The sequence below is a fragment of the Pristis pectinata genome, chromosome 6 (assembly GCF_009764475.1).
Source record: "Pristis pectinata isolate sPriPec2 chromosome 6, sPriPec2.1.pri, whole genome shotgun sequence".
NCBI classification, from domain to species: Eukaryota; Metazoa; Chordata; class Chondrichthyes; order Rhinopristiformes; family Pristidae; genus Pristis; species Pristis pectinata.
The window spans coordinates 112320717-112342661 of NC_067410.1; the positions used below are offsets into that span (position 1 = coordinate 112320717).

Here is a 21945-nt window from a genome sequence, read left to right on the forward strand (position 1 = left end):
TCTCTGAGGAATTAGTGGTTAGCTGCTCGCTCGAGCGTTTTCATTCATCGGACATGGATAGCGCTGAACGGCCTAGTAGCCCTTGTGAGAGTGATGGTGAAGGGAATTCAGTCCATGTGGCTCACATTTTGTCAGGTGGGGAGGCGGGGGAGGCATTTAATTATCCTTGGGATCTTGCAGGGTGGACGAGGCCTTGCAGCCCGTTGACCCTGTAATGTCCTGAGTTGTTCTGGTTTTGATGGACTGCCTTCAGGCTGTGAGGTTGGCTTTGGGAGATGGAAGGGAAGATGTGGGCTGTGTGGAGCCTGGGGACTTGTCCAATCCTCGTGCACGAGGTCAGGTACAGGCAGAAGATCAGCATCCTGAAGCTCTTCCATTGGCTGAGGTTAGATGAAGATCTCAGCACCCCTTGGGATGGGAAGATCACATAGAGGTATTCAGCAGGGAAACAGGCCCTTTGGCTCAACTACCCCATTCCGACAATGCTGCTAATCTGAACTAGTCCCACGTACCTGCATTTGACTCATGTCCACCTAAGTACGACAAACAATCTGCTGGAGGAACTCAGCAGGTCGAGCAGCATCTGTGGAGGGAAAGGAATTGGCACTTCAGGTCAAGACCCTACATCAGTCCTGATGCCACGTTTCAATCCGAACATCGACAATTCCTTCCCCCCAACAGATGCTGCTCGACTGCAGAATTCCCCCAGCAGATTGTTTGTTGCTCCAGATTCCAATGTCTGCCGTCTCTTGTGTCTCTACTGGTCCATTAATTGTACCCGCCTCTACCAATCCCACATACCCACCACCTTCTGTGTGAAAACCTCCCCCTTCACGTCCCCTTTAAATCTTCCCCCTCATCACCTTATGCCGTCTAGTTTTAGACTCCCCTACCCTGGGGAAAAAGGCAGTGACCATCCACCTTGCCCTGAAGGAGGGTCCTGACCCGAAACGTTGACCGCCTGTTTTTCTCCACGGATACTGCCTGGCCTGCTGAGTTCCTCCAGCATCATCATGTTTTGTCACCTTGTGCAAGGCCCTCATGATTTTATGAACCTTTATAAACTCGAAGGTCCTGATGGTGCTGGAGTTCTCCCCTGTGTCCTGGGTCCAATATTTATCCTTCAACCGGACTCACTGTAACAGCACATCTGGTCACCATCACCTCATTGTGAGATCCTGCTGTGCACAGATCGGTTGCCACGTTTCCGACATTATGTCAGTGACTGCATGTTACAGTGCAACACAGGAACGGTCCCCAAGGCCTCGCATTAACGGTGGTCATCGGCTGTGAAACATTCTGGGGCGTCCTGTGGGGTGACTTACCTTTCCTTCTGCCTGCGGCAGGTGATTGGTCTGAGCTTCCTGCTGGGGAACGACCGGCTGTGGCCACTGCTTCTCGGGCTGTCGGGCGCACCAGCCATCCTGCAGACCATCCTCCTGCCCTTCTGCCCTGAAAGTCCGCGCTACCTCTACATAAAGCTCGGCAGGGAAGAGGCAGCCAGGAAGGGTGAGTGAAGGGTGATCGGCGGGGGGTGGAGGCAGGGGTGTGGGAACGTAACCCCGAGAGGTCCAGGGTAAGTCGGTGAATTGGTTTATTATTGTCCCGTGTACCGAGGTACAGTGGAAAACATCATTTTGCGTGCCATCCATACAGATCATTTCATTACAAAAGTGTATTGAGGTAGTACAAGGGAAAGCAATAACAGAATGCAGAATAAAGTGTTACAGTTACAGAGAAAGTGCAGTGCAGGCAGACAATAAGGTGCAAGGTCACAACGAGGTAGATCGTGAGGTCAAGAGTCTACCTTATGCAGGGGACCCCCATCTTCATGCTGCTGTTGTTGGGATCTGGTTCTGTGCACATTTAGCTGTTGTCTTCCCCATATTTACAATGGTGACCAGAAGGCCGCACAACATAAGATAAGATAAGATCTCTTTATTAGTCACATGTACATTGAAACACACAGTGAAATGCAATTCTTACGTAGAGTGTTCTGGGGGCAGCCCGCAAGTGTCGCCACGCTTCCGGCGCCAACATAGTTTGCCTACAACTTCCTAACCCGTACGTCTTTGGAATGTGGGAGGAAACCGGAGCACCCGGAGGAAACCCACACAGACACTGGGAGAACGTACAAACTCCTTTCAGACAGTGGCCGGAATTGAACCCGGGTCGTTGGCGCTGTAATAGCATTACGCTAACCACTACACTACTGTGCTCAACAGGAGTTCGGCCTTCCAGCTCCTTCACCCCTGCTCCATCGTTCAAAAAAGGTCGTGGCTGATCCAACCTTCCTTGTTCTCTCTCCCACCCTTCCCCCCGTAATCTCGATTCCAATAATGATTGAAAATCTGAACAACTTCCAGCCATTTAACCACAGGCTCATAAACATCTGGGAGAAAAAATACTTCCTCTTCTCAAGTCTTCAGTGGGTGCCCCCTTATTCTGAGACTGGATCCTCTGGTTCTGGACTCTCCCCATGATGGGAGATACCCGCCCAGAATTTACCCTGACCCGGCCCCTGAGAATCTTACCAATTTCAATAAGATCCCTCTCAATCTTCTAAACTCTGTTCAACCTTTCCTCATAAGACAATCCCTCCATATCTGGGATCATCCAAGTGAACCTCCTCTGAATTACCTATCAGAGTCATAGAGTTATACAGCACAGAAACAGGCCCATTGGCCCAACCCGTCCATGCTGACCAAGTCGACAAATCTAGACAGCCCATTTGCCTGTTTGGCCCACATCCCTCTAAACCTTTCCTATCCATGTACCTGTCCAAACATTGTAATTGTACCCGCCTCCACCACTTCCTCTGGCAGCTCGTTCCATATACCCACCACCCTCTGTGTGAAATACTGGCCCCTCGGATGCTCTTTAGATCTTTCCCCTCTCACCTTAAGTTCTAATTTTAGACTCCCCCACGCTGGGAAAAAGTCTGCGACCATAGTAAATAGATTTTACTTTTAGCCTCAGTCTTTGGACATGGTCATAGCAGGCAAGGCCAGCATTTATTTACCCTTGATTACCCTTGAACTGACTGAGTAGCTGAGCTGTGGGTCCAGTGTCACAAATAGGATAGAGGAATTTCTTCCTGGACCCACAGTGGGGGTGACCATTCCTGACACCAGTCTGCCTGTCCTTGCTTGCGGAAGTGACTGGATTTAAGTTGACCAGCTGCTGTGGTGGGAATCGAACTCGTGTTTCCATGTCATCGGGCCTGATGTCTGGATCACTGCACCGGTAGTGCCACCACTTTGTCACTGACCAGTGAGGACCATCACCACAAGTGCAGGTGGTCAACCATATCGCCCCTGAATTCAGCGACCTCCTGCTCCCAGAGCAAGTTGTGACCTTGGACCTTTCCCCGATTCTCCTGACAGGCTGTGGAAGCCAATGGCATGGACTGAGTGTGGGAGGGGGAGAACCGGTTCATTGTCTGCTGCCTGAAGATGCAGTGATCTTGCCCTGAGAGTCCACTCCTCCTCTTCCCGCCCACACTACCCCCCGTTTGCACTGTTGCGTGCCTGTTTGGAGTTTCCAACACCCGAGGTGTTTGGGGGAATCCAACAATTGCAAGCCAGGGCTCTGCCAGGCCTCTCAAGTCCGCTTGCTGGGTGCAACTCCTGTTGTAGGATTCAGAAAGCCTGAGAATGGCCTGTGTGGCCGTGCCCAGAGGTTTGTCCCAACCTCTTGGCTCCATCTGTGGTAACATTCCTGAACCATTGGATTTTTTAGGGGATAGAGGAAGCCCGGAGTGGGAAAGAGGGAATTACAGTGCGATAGACACATAGGGATACACAGCGCGGAAACAGGCCCTTTGGCCCACAACATCCTCACTGACCATCACCTGCTCCTGGACACTAATCCTACATGAATTCCACTTTTTTTATTCGCTCCACCTTCCTGTCAACTCTCCCCATATTCTCCCACACACCAACACACGAGGGAGAACTTACTGTGACCAATTAAACCACCAACCTGCAGGTCATTCTCCTCCCTCTCATCAGGCAGAAGATACAAAAGCTTTAGAACACGTACCACCAGGCTCAAGGACAGCTTCTGTCCCGCTGTTATGAGTCTTGAACTGACCTCTTGTACATTAAAGATGAACTCTTGACCTCACAATCTACCTCATCGTTGCCCTTGCACCTTATTGTCTGCCTGCACTTTCTCTGTAGCTGTAACACTATATCCTGCATTCTGTTTTCTTTTTGTATGACCTCGATGTACTTATATATGGATTGATCTGTCGGGATGGCACGCAGGCAAATCTTCTCACTGTATTTCCGTACATGTGACAATAATAAGCCAATGATAGTAAAGTCAAAGTCGAATTTATTTTCATGTGCACAAGTACATGGGGCGGCACGGTAGTGTAGCGGTTAGCGCGACACTATTACAGTGCCAGCGATCAGGGTTCGATTCCCGTCACTGTCTGTAAGGAGTTTATACGTTCTCCCGTGTCTGCGTGGGTTTCCTCCGGGTGCTCCGGTTTCCTCCCACATTGCAAAAGACGTACGGGTAGGTTAATTGGGTTTACAATGGGTGGCGTGGACTCGTTGGGCCGGAAGGGCCTGTTACCATGCTGTAAGTAAAATTTAAAAATTTAAATTTAAGTCCATGTGTGCACAGGTGCAATGAAAAACTTACTTGCAGCAGCATCACAGGCACATAGCATCATGTAAGCAGCATTTACAAGGAAGACATAAATTATACAATTTTTACAAGAAAAAAACACAATTAGAATTAAAAAAAATGAAGTCCATTTTAGTGCAAAGTGATCAGAGTGGTCACAGTGTTGCCAAACTGAGGTAGTGATTAGAGTTTTGCTGGTTGGTTCAAGAACCGAATGGTAACTGTTCTTGAACCTGGTGGTGTGGGACTTCAGGCTTCTGTACCTTCTGCCCGTGGTAGATGCGAAATATTCCTTTAACATGAGGATTCAGCAGAGGGTGGTACATTTAAAATTTAGCTCCAATGTAACATTGGGTATCCTGCTTTCACCACATCTGTACGATAGGCAGGGACTGGGCAGAGGAGCATTGGCTCTCACTGGGTTATGCAGCATCATGAATCTTCGCCCTCAGGAGGCAGGGAGGGGAGAGCGAAACTCGGAGCAGCAAAGGCTGACAATGAGTCTTGAACCTGTATAAAGCTCACAGAATCCTCTGAACATTTATTAATGGCAATCAGGCCCCAGGAGTCCAATAAACAGCAATTATTCTTGAACACTAAAGATTTCTTTTGAAAGTATAAAACCGGATTAGTGAAGGTTGCCATGGTGATGGTGGATATCCGGGGTTAAGCAGGTTCATGAACAGAGTGATGAGTCACTCACACCACTGATATTGCGTGCTCCTGATTGGCTGAACATGAGGGCTCGTCAGGTTAGGACAGAGGGTGGGGCGTAAATTAAATAAAGCATGTGCGTGTCTGTGGGTGTGTGGGGGTGTGTCTGTGGGGGTGTGACTGGAAGGTGTGTCTGTGGGGGGGAGGGGGTTGTGACTGGGGAAGTGCATGAGTCTGTCTGTCTTGTGTCTGCCTGGTTCTTAGTGTGTCTGTGTATGACTGCCTTGTGTAAATGTGTATGTCAGTATTGTCTGAGTATTTGCTAGTACATTTCTGTGTGTTTGTGTGTCTCTGGTTATATGTTTACATATGTGTGTCAGTCTGGTTGTGTATATCCATGTGTGTGTGTGTAAAATAGAGTCATAGATATAATAAGATTTCTCACACGTACATCGAAACACACAGTGAAATGCATCTTTTGCGTAGAGTGTTCTGGGGGCAGCCCGCAAGTGTCGCCACATTTCTGGCGCCAACATAGCGTGCCCACAACTTCCTAACCTGTATGTCTTTGGAATGTGGGAGGAAACCGGAGCACCCGGAGGAAACCCACGCAGACACGGGGAGAACATACAAACTCCTTACAGACAGCGGCCGGAATTGAACCTGGGTTGCTGGTGCTGTAAAGCATTACGCTAACCGCTACACTACATACAGCACGGAGCAAGGCCCTTCAGCCCACACGTGTCCATTGGAACCAAGATGTATATTCAAGCTAATCCCATTTCCCAGCCCTTGGCCCACATCCTGTCATCCACATACCTGTCCACATACTTCTTAAATGTACCTAATGTACATGTACCTAATGTCCTCCAGCAGCTGGTTCCATATATCTACTAACCCCTGTGTAAAAAAAAAAGTTACCCCTCAGGTTCTTATTAAAACCTTTCACTTCTAATCTTAAAACTATGTCCTTTTTTGATTCCCCAAACCTGGAATAAAGACCACTCGCCCTATCTATGCCCCTCATGGTTTTACAAACCTCCATTGGTGTTGGTGTGTGTGTAGAGGTATGTTTGTGTGTGTCGGTGTGTGTATGCATCAGTGTGTGTTTGTATGGGAGTGTATGTCAGTGTTTGTGTCTGTCTGTGCACGAGTATATGTCAGTGTATGTGTGAGGCCGTACAAGGAAGGTAAATAATACTCCTTATTTAATGAAGAGAGTTCTTGTGTTGGAGGCAGTGCAGAGAATTCACTGAGGTGAGGGGGTTAAATGTATGAAGAGAGGTTGAGCAGGTTTGGCCTGCACTCTGTGGAGTTTGGAAGAGTAAAACATAAGATTCTAAGGGGGTTTCACAGGGTGGTTGCTGAGAGGATGTTTCCCCATGTGGGGGGTATCTAGGTATCTAGAGCCAGGGAGGGGGGCACTATTTAATATGGAGCTAAGGAGGAATTTATTTCTCGGAGAGGATTGTGAATCTTTGTAATTCCCCGCCACAGAGTGTGTGGAGGGGGAAATCTGATCCAGGCAAGGCTGACTCAGGCAGATTTTGATCTCCAGGGAGAGAAAGGTCATGGGGAGCAGGTTGGAAAGAGGAGGAGAGGCAGAGATCAGAGCCATGATTTTGTTTCAATTGTGGAACAGGGTCGAGGAACCAAACGCCTGCCTCCTGCATCTGCCCCTTGTGATCATCCCCAGTGTCAGTTACTCTACCCCTTCAGCTGCCTGGGCTCTGAAATCCCTCCCCCCCCCCCCCCAACCCCACCACCCCAAACCTCCCTGCTACTCTCTTCTCCGTTAAACTTCTTGTGTGACTGGATGAGAAGTTCTGTCTGGTTTATGGGTGTGCGAGGTGCCTTGGGGGACTTGCCTGCTACACTTGCTCCCAGATCGTAAGTGTTAATCTTATTCTGAGTTGAATCCCCGTACATGGATTGACTGCTCCTTCTGTGGAGGAATTGAGGATAAGTCGGTAAATTGGTTTATTATTGTCACATGTACCGAGGTACAGTGAAAAACTTTGTTTTACCTGCCATCCATACAGATCATTTCATGACAACAGTGCATTGAGGTAGTAATATAAGAAATAGGAGCAGGAGGAGGCCATCTGGCCCGTCGACCCTGCTCTGCCATTCAATAAGATAAGATTTCTTTATTACTCACATGTACATTGAAACACACAGTGAAATGCATCTTTTGCGTAGAGTGTCCTGGGGGCAGCCCACAAATGTCATCACACTTCCGATGCCAACATAGCACGCCCACAACCCGTACGTCTTTGGAATGTGGGAGGAAACTGGAGCACCCGGAGGAAACCCACGCAGACATGGAGAGAACGTACAGACTCCTTACAGACAGCGGCCAGAATTGAACCCGGGTCATTGGCGCTGTAATAGCATACGCTAACCACTACACTACCGTGCCTGCCAATAGCTGATTGTGGCTGATCTGGCTTATATTGTACAAGGTAAAGCAATAGCAGGATGCAGAATAAAGTGTTACAGTCACAGAGTAAGTGCAGTGCAGGCAGACAATAAGGTACAAGGGCCATAATGAGGTAGATTGTGAGGTCAAGAGTCCATCTTATCATACTAGGGGACCGTTCAGTATTCTTATAACAGCAGGGTAGAAGCTGTCCTTGAGCCTGGTGGGACGTGCCCTCAAGCTCCTGTATCTTCTACCTGATGGGAGAGGGGAGAAGAGAGAATGACCCGGGTGGGTGGGGTCTTTGATTATGTTGGCTGCTTCACCAAGGCAGCGAGAATTGTAGACAGAGTGCATGGAGGAGGGGCTGGTTTCCGTGATGCGCTGGGCTGTGTCCACAACTGTCTGCAGCTTCTTGCGGTCACGGGCAGAGCAGTTGCTGTACCCAGCCCTGATGCACCTGGATAGGATGCTTTCCATGGTGCATTGATAAAAGTTGGTGAGTGTCAAAGGGGACATGCCGAATTTCTTTAGCCTCCTGAGGATGTAGAGGTGCTGGTGAGCTTTCTTGTAGCTACCCACTGGTTCAGTGTCGAAGGTGTCTGAGTTACACAAAACAGGACACTGCCAAGAAGCTCTCATGTAAGGTGGAGAGATTCGGCCAATCAGCCTCAGAATTTAAAATTGAACGTGAAGCATGCAACAGTACAGCACAGGAACAGACCCTTCAGCCCACAGTGTCTGTGCCAACCATGATGCCATCTGCCTGCACATTGTCTGTATCCCTCTATTCCCTGTCTGTTCATATGTCTGTCTGAATACCTCTTAAACCTTACTATCGTAACTAGGAATTAATTTCCTGGAAATGACAGCAGTGAAACTAGCCAGAGCTGTGAAGTACTCTGAGGGATGGGGAGAGAGCTCTGTGGAGTGGGAAGGGGGCGGCAGTTTTAAGATTGATCTCTGATGTGAAGCCAAGCATTGCAGATGCCAGAAATCTGAAATAAAAACAGAAAATGCTGGAAACATTCAGCAGCTCAGGCAGCATCTATGGGGAGAGGAACTGAGTCAATGTTTCACTGGATGACCTCCTGTTAAAACATGTGGTCATTGGTCATCAAATGTTGATTCGGTTTCTCTCCCCACAGATGCTGTCTGACCTGCTGAGTGTTTACAGCATTTTTTGTTCTTGTTCTGATGAAATATTTGGCTCCTTTCCAATCTGTTTGGCAGAAACTGCAGAGAGCTGTGGCTTCCGTGGAAACACGGAATGAGTCAGTGTCCCTGGGAAACAGGGCGGGTGAACTCAGCAGGAACCCTCTCAGGGAAGGAGCTCAGAACATTGGTTTGAACATTTATAATGGCAATCACTCCCCGGCACTCTATAAACAGCAATTATCCTTCGGCACTCAACATTTATTTTGAAACTTTAAATCCGTGTTGGTGACAGTTGCCATGGCGATGACTTGGGCCTGGGTTAGCTGAATGCGTCGAGAGTGCGTCATACTAGCAGGGCAGTTTGGTTAGTTATCAGAATCTCTGTCGATCTGTACTCTTAGCTCTGATTGGCTGAGCATGGGGGCTTGTCAAAGGTAAGAAAGAGGGTGGGGCAAAACTTATGAAAAGAACTTGGTCTCAATTAAGGTACGCACACATGAGTCAGAGAGTGTGTGCTTTTCCGTGTGTGCTTGTGTGTGTGTGTGTGTGAGTGTGTGTGTACATGATCATTTATCAGGCAGACAAGAAACCGTCCCAGGTTCATTTTCACATTTGTGGGGTCTGGTCATCAGTGTCAAGGCCAGCATTTATTGCCTGTCCCTGACTGCCCTCAAGAGGGTGGGAGTGAGCTGCCCTCTTAACCACTTCTGGTGGAGGTGTTCACAGTGCCGCTGGGGAGGGAGTGCCCGGATTTAGACCAGGTGATGGTGAAAGACTGGTGGCTTGCTTCCAAGTTAAGATGGTGTGAGACGAGAATGGAAACGTGCGGTTGGTGGAGGTCCCCTGCAGCTCTGTCACCGAGAAGGACGAGGGCTGAAGGTGGAACCACTGAGACGGGACCCGCTCTATCCCAGCTCCACCACCACACTCCACACCAAGGCCAGTCCTGGTTTAAATTCCTGACGATTTAATGAACTGAATTTAAATTCCCCAGATGCCATTGCAGGAACCTGATCTCTTGTCTCTAGATCAGTAGTCCTGCTCTCTGGACTACCCTTCCAGTGACTGAACCACTGCACGCCCTATTGGGCAGAGGGTGAAAGTGATGCATGATAGAAGAGTTTGTCGATAGAATGATCTGCTGCCTTAGAACACAGAACAGTACAGCACAGGAACAGCCCCTTCGGCCCACCATGTTGTGCTGAACTAATTAAACTAGTGATTAAATGCTTAACTAAACTAATCCCTTCTGCCTGCACAGTGTCCATATCTCTCCAATCTCTGCACATTGCTGTGCCTAACTAAGAGCTTCTTAAGCCCCTCTATTGTATCTGCCTCCACCCCCACCCCCACTCCCAGCAGTGCATTCCCACTGGAGGGGATATGGGTGTTGCTGTTCACTGAAGTAAACTACAGGTAACGGCATCCCTTATTGAAAGCTGTAGAGTCCCAACTATTAGCAATGGCTATCACAGCTTGGGACGGCGACTGCTCTGCCCATGACCACGAGAAACTGCAGAGAGTTGGGAACACAGCTCAGCATATCATGGAAACCAGCCTCCCCTCCACGGACTCTGTCTGCACTTCTCGCTGCCTCGGTAAAGCAGCCAGCATAGTCATAGACCCCCACCCACCCCAGATATTCTCTCTTCTCCCCCCTCCCATCGGGCAGAGGATACAGAAGCCTGAAAGCACGTACCACCAGGCTCAAGGACAGCTTCTATCCCGCTGTAATAAGACTATTGATTGGTCCCCTAATATAATAAGATGGACTCTTGACCTCAAAATCTACCTCATCGTGGCCTTACACCTTATTGTCTGTCTGCACTGCACCTTCTCTGTAACTGTAACACTTTATTCTGCATTCTGTTATAGTGTTCCCTTGTACTACCTCGATGCACTGATGTGATGAAATGATCTGTATGGATGACAGGCAAAACAAAGCTTTTCACTGGACCTCAGTACATGTGACAATAATAAACCAATTTACCACTCCCAGCCCTGCACATTCCCCATCACTCCACCATTTCCCTACAACTTCAAATCTGCTTATTTAAAACTTTTCCCAGTTCTGATGCGATTTCAGCATCATGAAACATTAGCTCTTGTTTTTCCCTCCACAGATGCTGCCTGACCTGCTGACTATTTCCGATATATTCTGTTTCATTTTTCAACTTCCCAGCATTTGCAACATTTTTCATTTGTCTCAGTCTTGAGTCCATCCACCCTCTTCACTCCTTGAATATTTAAATATTCCCGGTTTCTCTCTGCCAGCACCTCACGTGATTCCCACTGAGATGGTATTCTGGGTGGGGAATACAGACTGGCTTTGTTATGGGTCCCTTCACACTCCAAACCACTTCACTGCCAATGAAAAGCTTTTTCACATGGACTCATTGTTAAAGAAAGATCCCATAAACAGCAAGCTGATAGGGACTGGGTAACCTGTCTTTGCAATATTGATTGAGGAATAAATTTGGGAGGAAAACAGAGAAACCTCCCTGCTCTTCTTCATGGAATCAAAGAATCAGAGCCTCATCTCCATGCAGATTGTAAAAGAGCTACCCAGCACTTTCAGAGATGCTGTGGAGAGGGAGCAACACACTGTGGGAGGGGTAGTACTGAGGGAGGGTCACACTGTGGGAGGGACAGTACTGAGGGAGAGTCTGTGGGAGAGGCAGTACTGAGAGGGTCACACTGGGAGAGGCAGTACTGAGGGAGGGGCAGTACTGACGGAGGGTCACACTGTGACGGGATGGTAGGGAGGGTCACTGTGGGAGAGGCAGTATTGAGGGAGGGTCACACGTGTGAGGGGTGGTACTAAGGGAGTGCTGCACTGTCAGAGAGGCAGTGTTAGGGGACTTTCGAACTGCAGGAAGAGTAGTTCTGTGCTGCACTGTGGGAGAGGCAGTACTGGGGGAACATGGAATGGCTGGAAGAGTCATCTGCCAGGTGAGACGTTCCACTGGAGGGCAGTGGCAGCAGTTCTCAGATGTGTAGGACAGTACCTGGCCAGTGTTAGAACCTCTGCAGGTCCCCTCCGTGAGCTGGGGCTGAGTTGTCCACTTTGCAGGTCTGCGCAGACTCCTCGGAACATCCGACACTGACAAGCAGATTGCGGAGATGAAGAAGGAGAAGGAGGAGATCGAGAAGGAGCCCAAGGTTTCCATCGTGCAGCTGTTCTGCTCCTCCAGCTACCGGCAACCCATCATCGTGGCTCTGATGCTACATGTCTCCCAGCAGTTCTCTGGCATCAATGCGGTGAGTGAAATCTTCCCATTTACTGCAGGGTCTGGGACTCCGTGTCTGGAATCCCCTGCACAGGGTACAGTCCAGACCCACACTCCGACGCACTCTGTAGAGTTGCAAGACAAGGCCATTCAGCCCAAGACCATCCTCATTCCTGGTTGCCCAATCTCAGCACAGGCTCATTCCTGGCTCCTCCATTGCCCAGCAAATTATTCTCTCCATTGTGTCTGTCCAGTTCCACTTTTAAGGCAACAGTCGACCCTCCCCCCCTTCGATCAATCCTTCTTGCCCCCTCTGATCGATTCTTTTCCTCCCGATCCACTCTCCTTGTCCCTGTACGATGCTCCGAAACACCGTCAGACTCCGTCCATCCAGAGAGGCGGTGGACATGATCTTCACTGCTCCATAACTTCAAGACAAATGCAGGCAGGAGCACCAGCCCCTATACACGTCCTCCTGCGTCACTGAAGACTTTGCTCCATCAATCAGGAGCAACCGTGGAATGCCTTCCTCAAATTCGGCTGCCCACCAGGAATTGGTCTCTGTTTTATACTTGCTCCAAGATGGCATGCAAGCATGACGTTAACAACAGGTCTACAGACAGGACCATCGGCAGTGAAGACTGGAGTCACACCAGGCTGTGTCGTCGTCCCAACACTTTTCTCAGTGCTTTTCACCACAACACTGCACCTTGCCTCCAATAAACTTCTTGCAGTAGTGGAGCTAACCTTCAGGTCTGATGGGAAACTGTTCAAACCCCACTCCAGGACTAAGGTCACTGAAGCTTAGTCATCAAGCTGCTGTCTACTGATGCTCCTTGCGTTGCATGCTCTCAGATGCTGATCTCTAACTTGCTCTTCGAAGCTTAAGAGAGGAGGGGCCTGACACTCTGCATCCACAAGACCAAGGTCCTCTGCCACCACAGCCCTCTGCACCACACTGCCCTCCAATGAGAAAGGTTTGTGATGAGAAACAGACCAGCCCACGTCTCGGGAGCGACCTCGGTGAAGGTGGCCTTCGATGATGAAATCCACCACCGCCTTCAGTACGGCAGCTCAGTCTTTGGTCAGTTGAGGAGATAAGAGATGTGTTTGAAGATCGCGAGCTCAGACCTGGCAGAAGACTCATGGTCCACTGGGTAGCAGTGAATCCTGCCCTCTGTAGGCTTCTGAGACCTGGACTACCTGCAGTGGACACCTCAAGGCACTGTAAAAGTGACCAACACCAGCACCTTCTCTGAGGCCAACATCCTCAGCACTGAGGCCTGAGTTACTCTGGGTCACCAGTGTTGTTCTGGGTCACCAACTCCCGACCTGCTCTATTCCGAGCTCAGTTGTGGGAAGAGTTTACCAGGTGGACAGGAAGGATGTGCCCAAAGCTTCCTTTAATAGATGCAACATCTCTACTGACACTGCCTATGACCACTCAAAGTAAAGAAGGAACTTTTGGGATGCTATTGAGAACCTTGGGTTTGTGCATTGGGAGCACACACAGAGGCCCATGTAGATAGTGGAACGAGTGGATCACCTCACCTACCCTGTCAGACATCACCGACCCTATCTGTGATTCCCACATTGGTCTCAGAATTCCCACAGAACCGGAATGAATGGAAGTCATCCTCGAAAATAACAGACTGCCTCAGAGGAGGAAGATTTGTCTTACTCGTTGGCAGTATCAAGGAACCTAGCAAAGCAGTGTGTTTGGGGTGTTGTTGCTTGAGGGAGTAGCAGGGTGGTAATCAGGCTTGAAGTTGAGGAGAAATCTTCCTGTGGGCGAAGAGTCTCATCAAACTTATTGGGGAAGTGGTGTCCCTGGAAGTTGCGTCGCAGGTGGACAGGGTGGTGAAGAAGGCGTTTGGCACACTGGCCTTCATCAGTCTGGACACTGAGTATAGGAGTTAGGATGTTATGTTGCAGTTTTCCAAGATGCTGGTGAAGCCACATTTGGAATACTTACAAGAAAAGATTTACAAGGATGTTGCCTTGAGTTATGGAGAGAGATTGAACAGGTTAGAGCTGTTTTCATTGGATCATAGGAGAATGAGGGGTGATATTATTTATAGAGGTGTATAAAATTGTGAGGGGCATAGGGTGAATGTACACAGTCTTTTTGCTGGGTTGGGAATTGAGAACTAGAGGGCACAGGTTTAAGGTGAGAGGGGTGAGATTGAATAGGAACCTGAGGGGCAACTTCTTCACCCAGAGGGTGGTCAGTACATGGAACGAGCTGCCAGAGGAAGAGGGTGAGGCAGGTACACTAACATCATCTAAAAGACACTTGGATAGGTACATGGATAGGAAAGGTTGAGTGGGACGTGGGCCAAATGCAGGCAGATGGGATGAGCTTAGATGGGAATCTTAGCTGGCATGGGCCAGTTGGGCTGAAGGGCCTGTTTCCCTGCTGCATTAGAGTCACACAGCACGGAAACAGGCCTCTCAGCCCAACTGGTCCATGCCAATGAAGATCCCCATCTAGGTTGATCCCAACTCTGTGACTCTACGACAGAACAGAGAAAGGAGGCCATGTGCGAGGGATGGGGAGCAACTGTGTCACTGGTTTTATGGCTGGAAATATTTAAAACGTCAGGAAGTCTGCAAGAGACAGGAACCAGAGTGAGGTCTCTTACAAGGCCGTTGTACAGACCTGCCAGAGGCACTTTAATCTACTGGCTTCAAAGGTCTTGAGAATGGGGTTGAGAGGGAAAAACAAACCAACCATGATCAAATGACGAAGCCGATCCGATGGGCCGAATAGCCTAATTCTGCTCTTTGGTCTTCTGGTCTTCTGGTCTATGGTCTTATAGTCTTCAAATATTGCCTTTGACATGTGAAAGCAGAGTAGGAGCCAAGGGCTACACCACGGTCCAGAGGAAATGATTGGTGAATGATTGATCAGGCACAGGCACAAAGGGGCAATTACCTTTGTAGACTGAGTGTCATGGGTTTGCTTCAAGAGTTCAGGCAAACTGGAATTAACATCAGCGAGGACATCCAGTGTGAAGATAGTGATTAAGACAGTGAAGCAGGTTCATTCAGGCATGTTCCCAAGCCCAGAACAGCGAGCACATTGCAGATGGAATTTGACAACTGTCCATCTGATGGAGGACAATGAAGGTCAGGGTGAGGACTGAGCCTTTGCAGCTAATTCCGGGGTCTTTCTGGGCTGGGGCAAATGTAGCCATTGCTGCTGAGGACATGGAGGAGAGGGCCAAGGCCTGTGGTGAACGAGCACAGCAGTGAAGGGGAAAGTGGGTTGGAATTTGAGTTGGCAACACCAACAATGAATATACCTTCCACGTCAGGGGGAGGATGTTAAGAGCTTTTCTCAAAGCCAGGGATTGGTAGCGCTGTCTACGAGAAGGACAATGCAACAAATGAATAAGTACTGCATTTTAATAGCATCAAGATATAAGGCAGTAGGTGTCCCTTCAAATAAAGAAAGCACATCCACTTATCTACATTCTTAGGTATCTGAGAAGGTTCGGCTTGTCCATGAGGATTCTCTCAAACTTCTGCAGATGCACTTTACAAAGTATCCTGACAGGTTACACCTCAGCCTGGAGTCGCGAGGTACTGTTGCAGCTCTGTCAAACTCTGGTCAGACCACACTGGGAGTATTGTGTTCAGTTCTAGTCGCCTCACTATAGGAAGGATGTGGAAGCTTTAGAGAAGGTGCAGAGGTTTATCAGGATGCTGCCTGGATTGGAGAGCATGTCTTATGAGGATAGGTTGAGTGAGCTCGGGCTTTTCTCTTTGGAGAGAAGGAGGGTGAGAGGTGACCTGATAGAGGTGTACAAGATGATAAGAGACATAGATCGAGTGGACAGTCAGAAACTTTTTCCCAGGGCGACAATGGCTAACACGAGGGGACATAATTTTAAGGGGATTGGAGGAAGGTATAAGGGGGATGTCAGGGGTAAGTTTTTTACACAGAGAGTGGTGGGTGTGTGGAACTCACTGCCAGTAGAGGTTGTGGGGGCAGATAGATTAGGGGCATTTAAGAGACTCTTAGATAGACAAATGAATGATAGAGAAATGGGGGGCGATGTGGGAGGGAAGGGTTAGATAGATCTTACAGCAGGATAAAATGTCGGCGCAACATTGTGGGCTGAAGAACCTGTACTGTGCTGTAGTGCTCTATGAGTTCTATAAGCCTGATACGGCAACTGCTCTGCTCTGGGCCGACAGAACCTGCAGACACTGCCCAGTCCGTCTCAGGCTCGTAATTTCCTTCCATCCTGTCCGCCTTCACCGTGCGTTGCTTCAGGAGGGCTGACAGTGTCATCAGGGACACCTGTCACTCTGGCTATTCCAATTTCTCTCTCCTACCTTCTGGGAGAAGATACAGGAGCTTGAAAGCCCAGACGTCCAGACTCAGGAACAGCTTCTTCCCCGCTGCTGTCAGACTCCTGAACCAGTCCCCTCTCTCACATCCCCTCCCGGTGGGGCTGCCACATTCTCGGACCCTTAAATCTACCTCTTCCGTTACTGTCACTTTTTGCATTACCTCAGTTTGCACCACTGTTGTTTTGTGCTCATCACTTTCTCTGTAACTGTAACACTTTATTCTGCATTCTGTTATTGTTTTCCCTTGTTTCATTGGTATTGGTTTGTTATTGTCATTGCACCCTGGTGGACATGAATCTCAATCAGAAGGGATCAGTGGGACTGACCATGGGACTGAGAAACAAACCTGCTAAAGAAAGGTATCAGACGGACCAGAGGCTGAGAGGTCCCGGGGGAAGGATTGTCCAGTCTGAGGAATCGGAGGCCAGGGTGCCTCTTGGATTTTCGGAGCACTGGAAATATTCACAATATTTGACAAGCAGTTCAGGGGACAAGTCTGCGATCTATGTGGGTAGTAGGAGGGAGCTGGTTCAGTGCAGTGGCTGGTCCGCAGGTGAGGTGGAAGGCAGAAGCTGTGTGTCGGTGTGGTATCAGTTACCCTCGGCAGGGAGGACCCTGCTGCAGAAGGGGGGCGTGCACGAGTGTTGTGGCAGAGTCCAGATTGGTAAATTAAATCGGTAAATTGGTTTATTATTGTCCCGTGTACCGAGGTACAGTGAAAAACTTTGTTTTTCATGCCATCCATACAGATCATTTCATCACAACAGAGCATTGAGGCAGTACAAGGGAAAACAATAACAGAATGCAGAATAAAGTGTTACAGTTACAGAGAAAGTGCAGTGCAGGCAGACAATAAGGTGCAAGGTCATAACGAGGGAGATTGTGAGGTCATCTTGTGGTACTAGGGGACCATTCAATGGTCTTATAATGGCAGGATAGAGGCTGTCCTTGAACCTCAAGGCTTTTGACGTGGTTTCTGTTGTTTAAGGAGGCCTGGATCGAGGCCAGATTTAGCTGGGTGCTTTAGGAGAGGACTGAGTTGCACTGTGGAAATGAAGATCCCATGAGAGATGTTACAGTAGGTATGGACCGACAGATATCAGCCCCACATGATGGAGACTGAGAACAGTTATACAGTGAGCACTGGAGACAACAGAGGGAGAGAAGGTCAGTGGGGACGACTTTGTGCTTTCAGGAAGGGCAGTAGGAAAGAGGAAAAGTCCCTGTGTCCAGAGGAAGTCAGCTTGTGAGACAGAGTGAGGGCAGAGACAAAGATGGAGAGCCTTAAGAAGCAACCAGAGATTGTTGTGATTGAGTTCATGGGATCAGATACAATGTGTGTTTGTGACTACTGTGGTGGGTGACAAAGCTAAGGTTAATGTTAACAGCTGATTTTTAAAGCCATGTATGTAACAGGATGTATTTGTAGTTGTGTGTAGTTCTGCAGGCATTTCAGTGCTGGTGACACAGGTTGTGGGATCAGGTGTACGATCCCTACCCGGAGAAGTGATCCTTTGGAACTGCCAGTGTTTGAAATGGATACTCCAGGGATGTTAGAAGCCCACGTGCAGAGCTTAGTAGGTGAAAGGACTGAGTTTGACAAGATTTATGATCTTCTGTAAATAATTAGCTGATGTACGATTGCATATCTGACCTATTAATGGGGGTGAAATCACTCCAGCTGTAAACCGATGTGGGTGATTGTGCTGGGGCTGGATTCGGTGATTGGTTCATTCTTCCCCTGGCTGAACAACCAGCCATTTCATTTATTTCAGCTCCTTCACCAGCTCTGTCTCTGACCCTGAATGCCCCTTCCCCTGGGTCATGGAGTGCAAGGATCTACCATCTGGAAGAAGGCCATTCAGTCCATCTTGGTGGGGTCTATTTAGTCTCAATCCAACTACTGGCCCCATAGCACTGAAAACCCTTACACAATCCAGTTCAATGAGATCTCTTTATTAGTCACATATACATCAAAACACACAGTGAAATGCATCTTTTGCGTAGAGTGTTCTGGGGGAAGCCCGCAAGTGTCGCCACGCTTCCGGTGCCAACATAGCATGTCCACAACTTCCTAACCCGTACGTCTTTGGAATGTGGGAGGAAACCGGAGCACCCGGAGGAAACCCACGCAGACACGGGGAGAACGTACAAACCCAGGTCGCTGGCACTGTAATAGCGTTATGCTAACCTCTACACTACCGTGCAATCCCGCTTAACAATTTCTGGGTGAAGAAATATTTCGTTCATCAATTACTTCAGAACTTTGACCACTGGCAAATGATGAAGTTACTTATTGAAGGTGTTTATTAGTATCGGTAGGTTAGTACAGACAGACATTGTAACACCTTCAGTGCCTCAGGACATCCCAAAGACCTTTAGAGCCAATGAAGTCCTTTATCTTTGCTGCTAATGACGATGCAAGAAACACAGTGGCTAATTGTTGCACAGCAAGATCCCACGTGCAGCAGCCGGGGAATGATGGGATAAGCTGCCTTTGTGAAGTTGGGTGAGGCACGGACATCGGCCCTGATTCCCAGGAGGATGTCCCCTGCTCCTTGAATGTGGGACCTGTTACACCCATCTGCGAGGCCAGGCAGGGCCTCGGTTCCAACCACTCAGCTGAAGGACGGCACCTTCGGTAAGGCAGCACTCCCTCAGTAGCAGAGCTTGGAACAAGTTCCTGGGGTGGAGCCTGCAATGTCCAACCTCTGACTCGGAGACCATTTCTGCCGGCTGGACCAGAGTAAACTGACCGCTCACTCAACTGTGGTGACATTGAAATAGGTCGTCATGGAATTGTAGGAGGGTACAGCACATAAACGGACCCTTCGGCCCATCTTGTCCATGCTGACCATGATACCTATCTACACTAATCCCATTTCCCTGCATTAAGCCTGTACCCCTCTACTCCTTGCCTATCCAAATACTGTCCAAGTGTCCTCCACTGCCTCCTCTGGCAGGTCATTCCAGATACCCAGCACCCTCCACGTGAAGAACTTAACCCTCAGATTTCCAACTCTTACCTCTGGACCTAAACTGAGCGCAATTATTCAAATAGTTTCTCTCTCTCTGTCTCTTTTTCTCTCTGTCTGTCTGTATCTCTCTCTCTCTCTGCCCCCTCTCTCTCTCTCTGCCTCTCTCTCTCTGTCTCTCTGTCTCTCTCTCTCTCTTTCACTCTCTTTCTCTGCCTCTCTGTCTGTCTGTGTGTCTATCTCTCTCTCTCTCTCTCTCTCTCTCTCTCTCTCGCTCTCTCTCTCTCTCTCTCTCTGTATCTCTCTCTCCCCCTCCCTCCCTCCCTTCAAAGGCTAGCTGCCGCCAACCAAGGGCCACCTGAACTGCATGAATTGCCCACACAGACAACATTTTTGCCTCACCCTGTTATAGGGGAGACTACATGAGATAACTGTGCTCAGGGGAAATCTGAGGGGTAAGAGTTGGAACTCCAGGGGCTCAGCAAGCAGAGAGCCGCTGCCTCACAGCTCCAGAGACCCGGGTTCAATCCCGACCTCCAGCGCTGTCTGTGTGGAGTTTGCACGTTCTCCCTGTGACCACGTGGGTTTCCCCCGGGTGCTCCGGTTTCCTCCCACATCCCAAAGACGTGCAGGTTGGGAGGTTAAACGACCCCCAGTGTGTGGATTGGTAGGTTAAATGGCTGGTCAGGCAGGGTCTGTGGGAAGTGACATCAGTCAACCTTTCTCCATTTTCTGTTTTTGCCCCTCGTGTGACTTGAGTGGTGGAATCTAGGGGGAATGTGGGGAGGATAGGTTACTGGTGGAGGGGATCGGATTGCTCTGTGAGCCAGCATAGACTCATCATGGGCCAAATGGCCTCCTTGTATGTTGTAAAGAAACGTGAAACCCCTATCCCGTAATGTCCCAGTGCGAAGGTGGAGGGGAGTTTTGTGATTACAATCTGAAAGACGCTCTCTGAAAGAGAGACAGAAGCAGACCCAATGGCGATTGTCAGAATGGAAATAAGTAAACAGAGCACGGAGCAGTATAGCACAGGAGCAGGCCCTTCGGCCCAACATGTGGTGCCAAACTAATTAAACTAGTATTTAACTGCCTAACTAAATTAATCCCTTCTGCCTACAACATATCCCTCCATTCTCTGCACATTAAGAACCTCTCAAACACCAAGCACGCCGCCCGCCTTCTTTACCACCCCATCAACCTGTGCAGCCACTGTCAGGGAGCTATGGACTTGGATCTCAAGATCCCTCTGTACATCAATGCAGTTAAGGGTCCTGCCATTAACTATGTACTGTCCCCTTACACTTGATCTGCCAAAGTGCAACACCTCACACTTGGCTGGATTAAAGTCCATCTGCCATTTCTCTGCCCATATCTACAACTGATCTACATCCTGCTGTATCCTTTGGCAATCTTCTACACTGTCCACAACGCCACCAATCTTTGTATTATTTGCGAACTTACTAACCCACCCATCCACATTTTCATCCAGGTCATTTATATATAACACAAACAGCAGAGGTCCCAGTACGGATCTCTGCGGAACACTCCTAGTCACAGACCTCCAGCCAGAATAAGTCCTGTTGACCACTGCCCTCTGTCTTCTATGGGCAAGCCAATTCTGAATTCAAACAGCCAAGTCACCATGGATGCCATGCATCTTAATCTTCTGGATGAGCCTCCCATCAGGAACCTTGTCAAACGCCTCAATAAAATCCATGTAGAGAACCACTTCTCACAAAGGTTAAAGTTGTGAAGTTACGAGGAAGAAATGGGGTAGGAAGGAACTGACTGGTCGCTCCTTCAAACTTCCAGCACAGAGGTGATGGACTGAGTGGGCTCCTTCTGTGCTGTATCATTCCATCATTGGCCTCAGCGAAAGACCCTTGGATTGCAATCCCAAACCAAGAAGGCAGGAGGACCTCCCTCTAGTTTGCGAGGTCCTTGTTGGATGGGTGGCTCTCTGCACATTCACGGTCTACAACAGTGCCTGATTTCTCTTCCACTTTGTAAGAGTTTGTCATTCTTTTCCCTCCAGATTTTCTACTACTCCACAGCCATCTTTCAGCAGGCCGGAGTCTCTCACCCGACGTATGCTACAATTGGAGTTGGGGTGGTGAACACAATCTTCACTGTGGTCTCGGTGAGTAACCAGGAATGGTGGTCTTGTGGAACCTGGGAGTGGGTTTTCGGAACATGTTCAGTCCAAAGAGCAATGGCATTCCTTACAGGGAAAAATGCAGAGATATTTGCATAGAAAGGCTGTGAAAATACACAGGGAAAAGATCAGAAGATGGGGTTAGAAAGAAGGAAGGAGAGAGATGAAGTTCTGTAACTTATCACTAACAGACAACACCAAGGGTGGCTCAGTGGTACAGCGGGTAGAGCCACTGCCTCACAGTGCTGGAGACCCGGGTTCGATCCTGACATCCGCCACTGTCTGTGTGGAGTTTGCATGTTCTCCCTGTGACTGCTTAGGTTTCCCATGGGTGCTCCAGTT

General features: G+C 49.0%; 1 protein-coding gene across 1 annotated transcript in view; it reads left to right on the plus strand.

The window, feature by feature from the left end:
* Positions 1-21945, plus strand: part of slc2a2 (solute carrier family 2 member 2) — a 96563-nt gene that overhangs the window by 60241 nt on the left and 14377 nt on the right. Inside the window, exons 6-8 of the mRNA XM_052018940.1 lie at positions 1347-1509; positions 11949-12136; positions 21484-21588. Of these exons, the coding sequence (XP_051874900.1) occupies positions 1347-1509; positions 11949-12136; positions 21484-21588 (456 nt within the window). The remainder of the gene's footprint in view (positions 1-1346; positions 1510-11948; positions 12137-21483; positions 21589-21945) is intronic.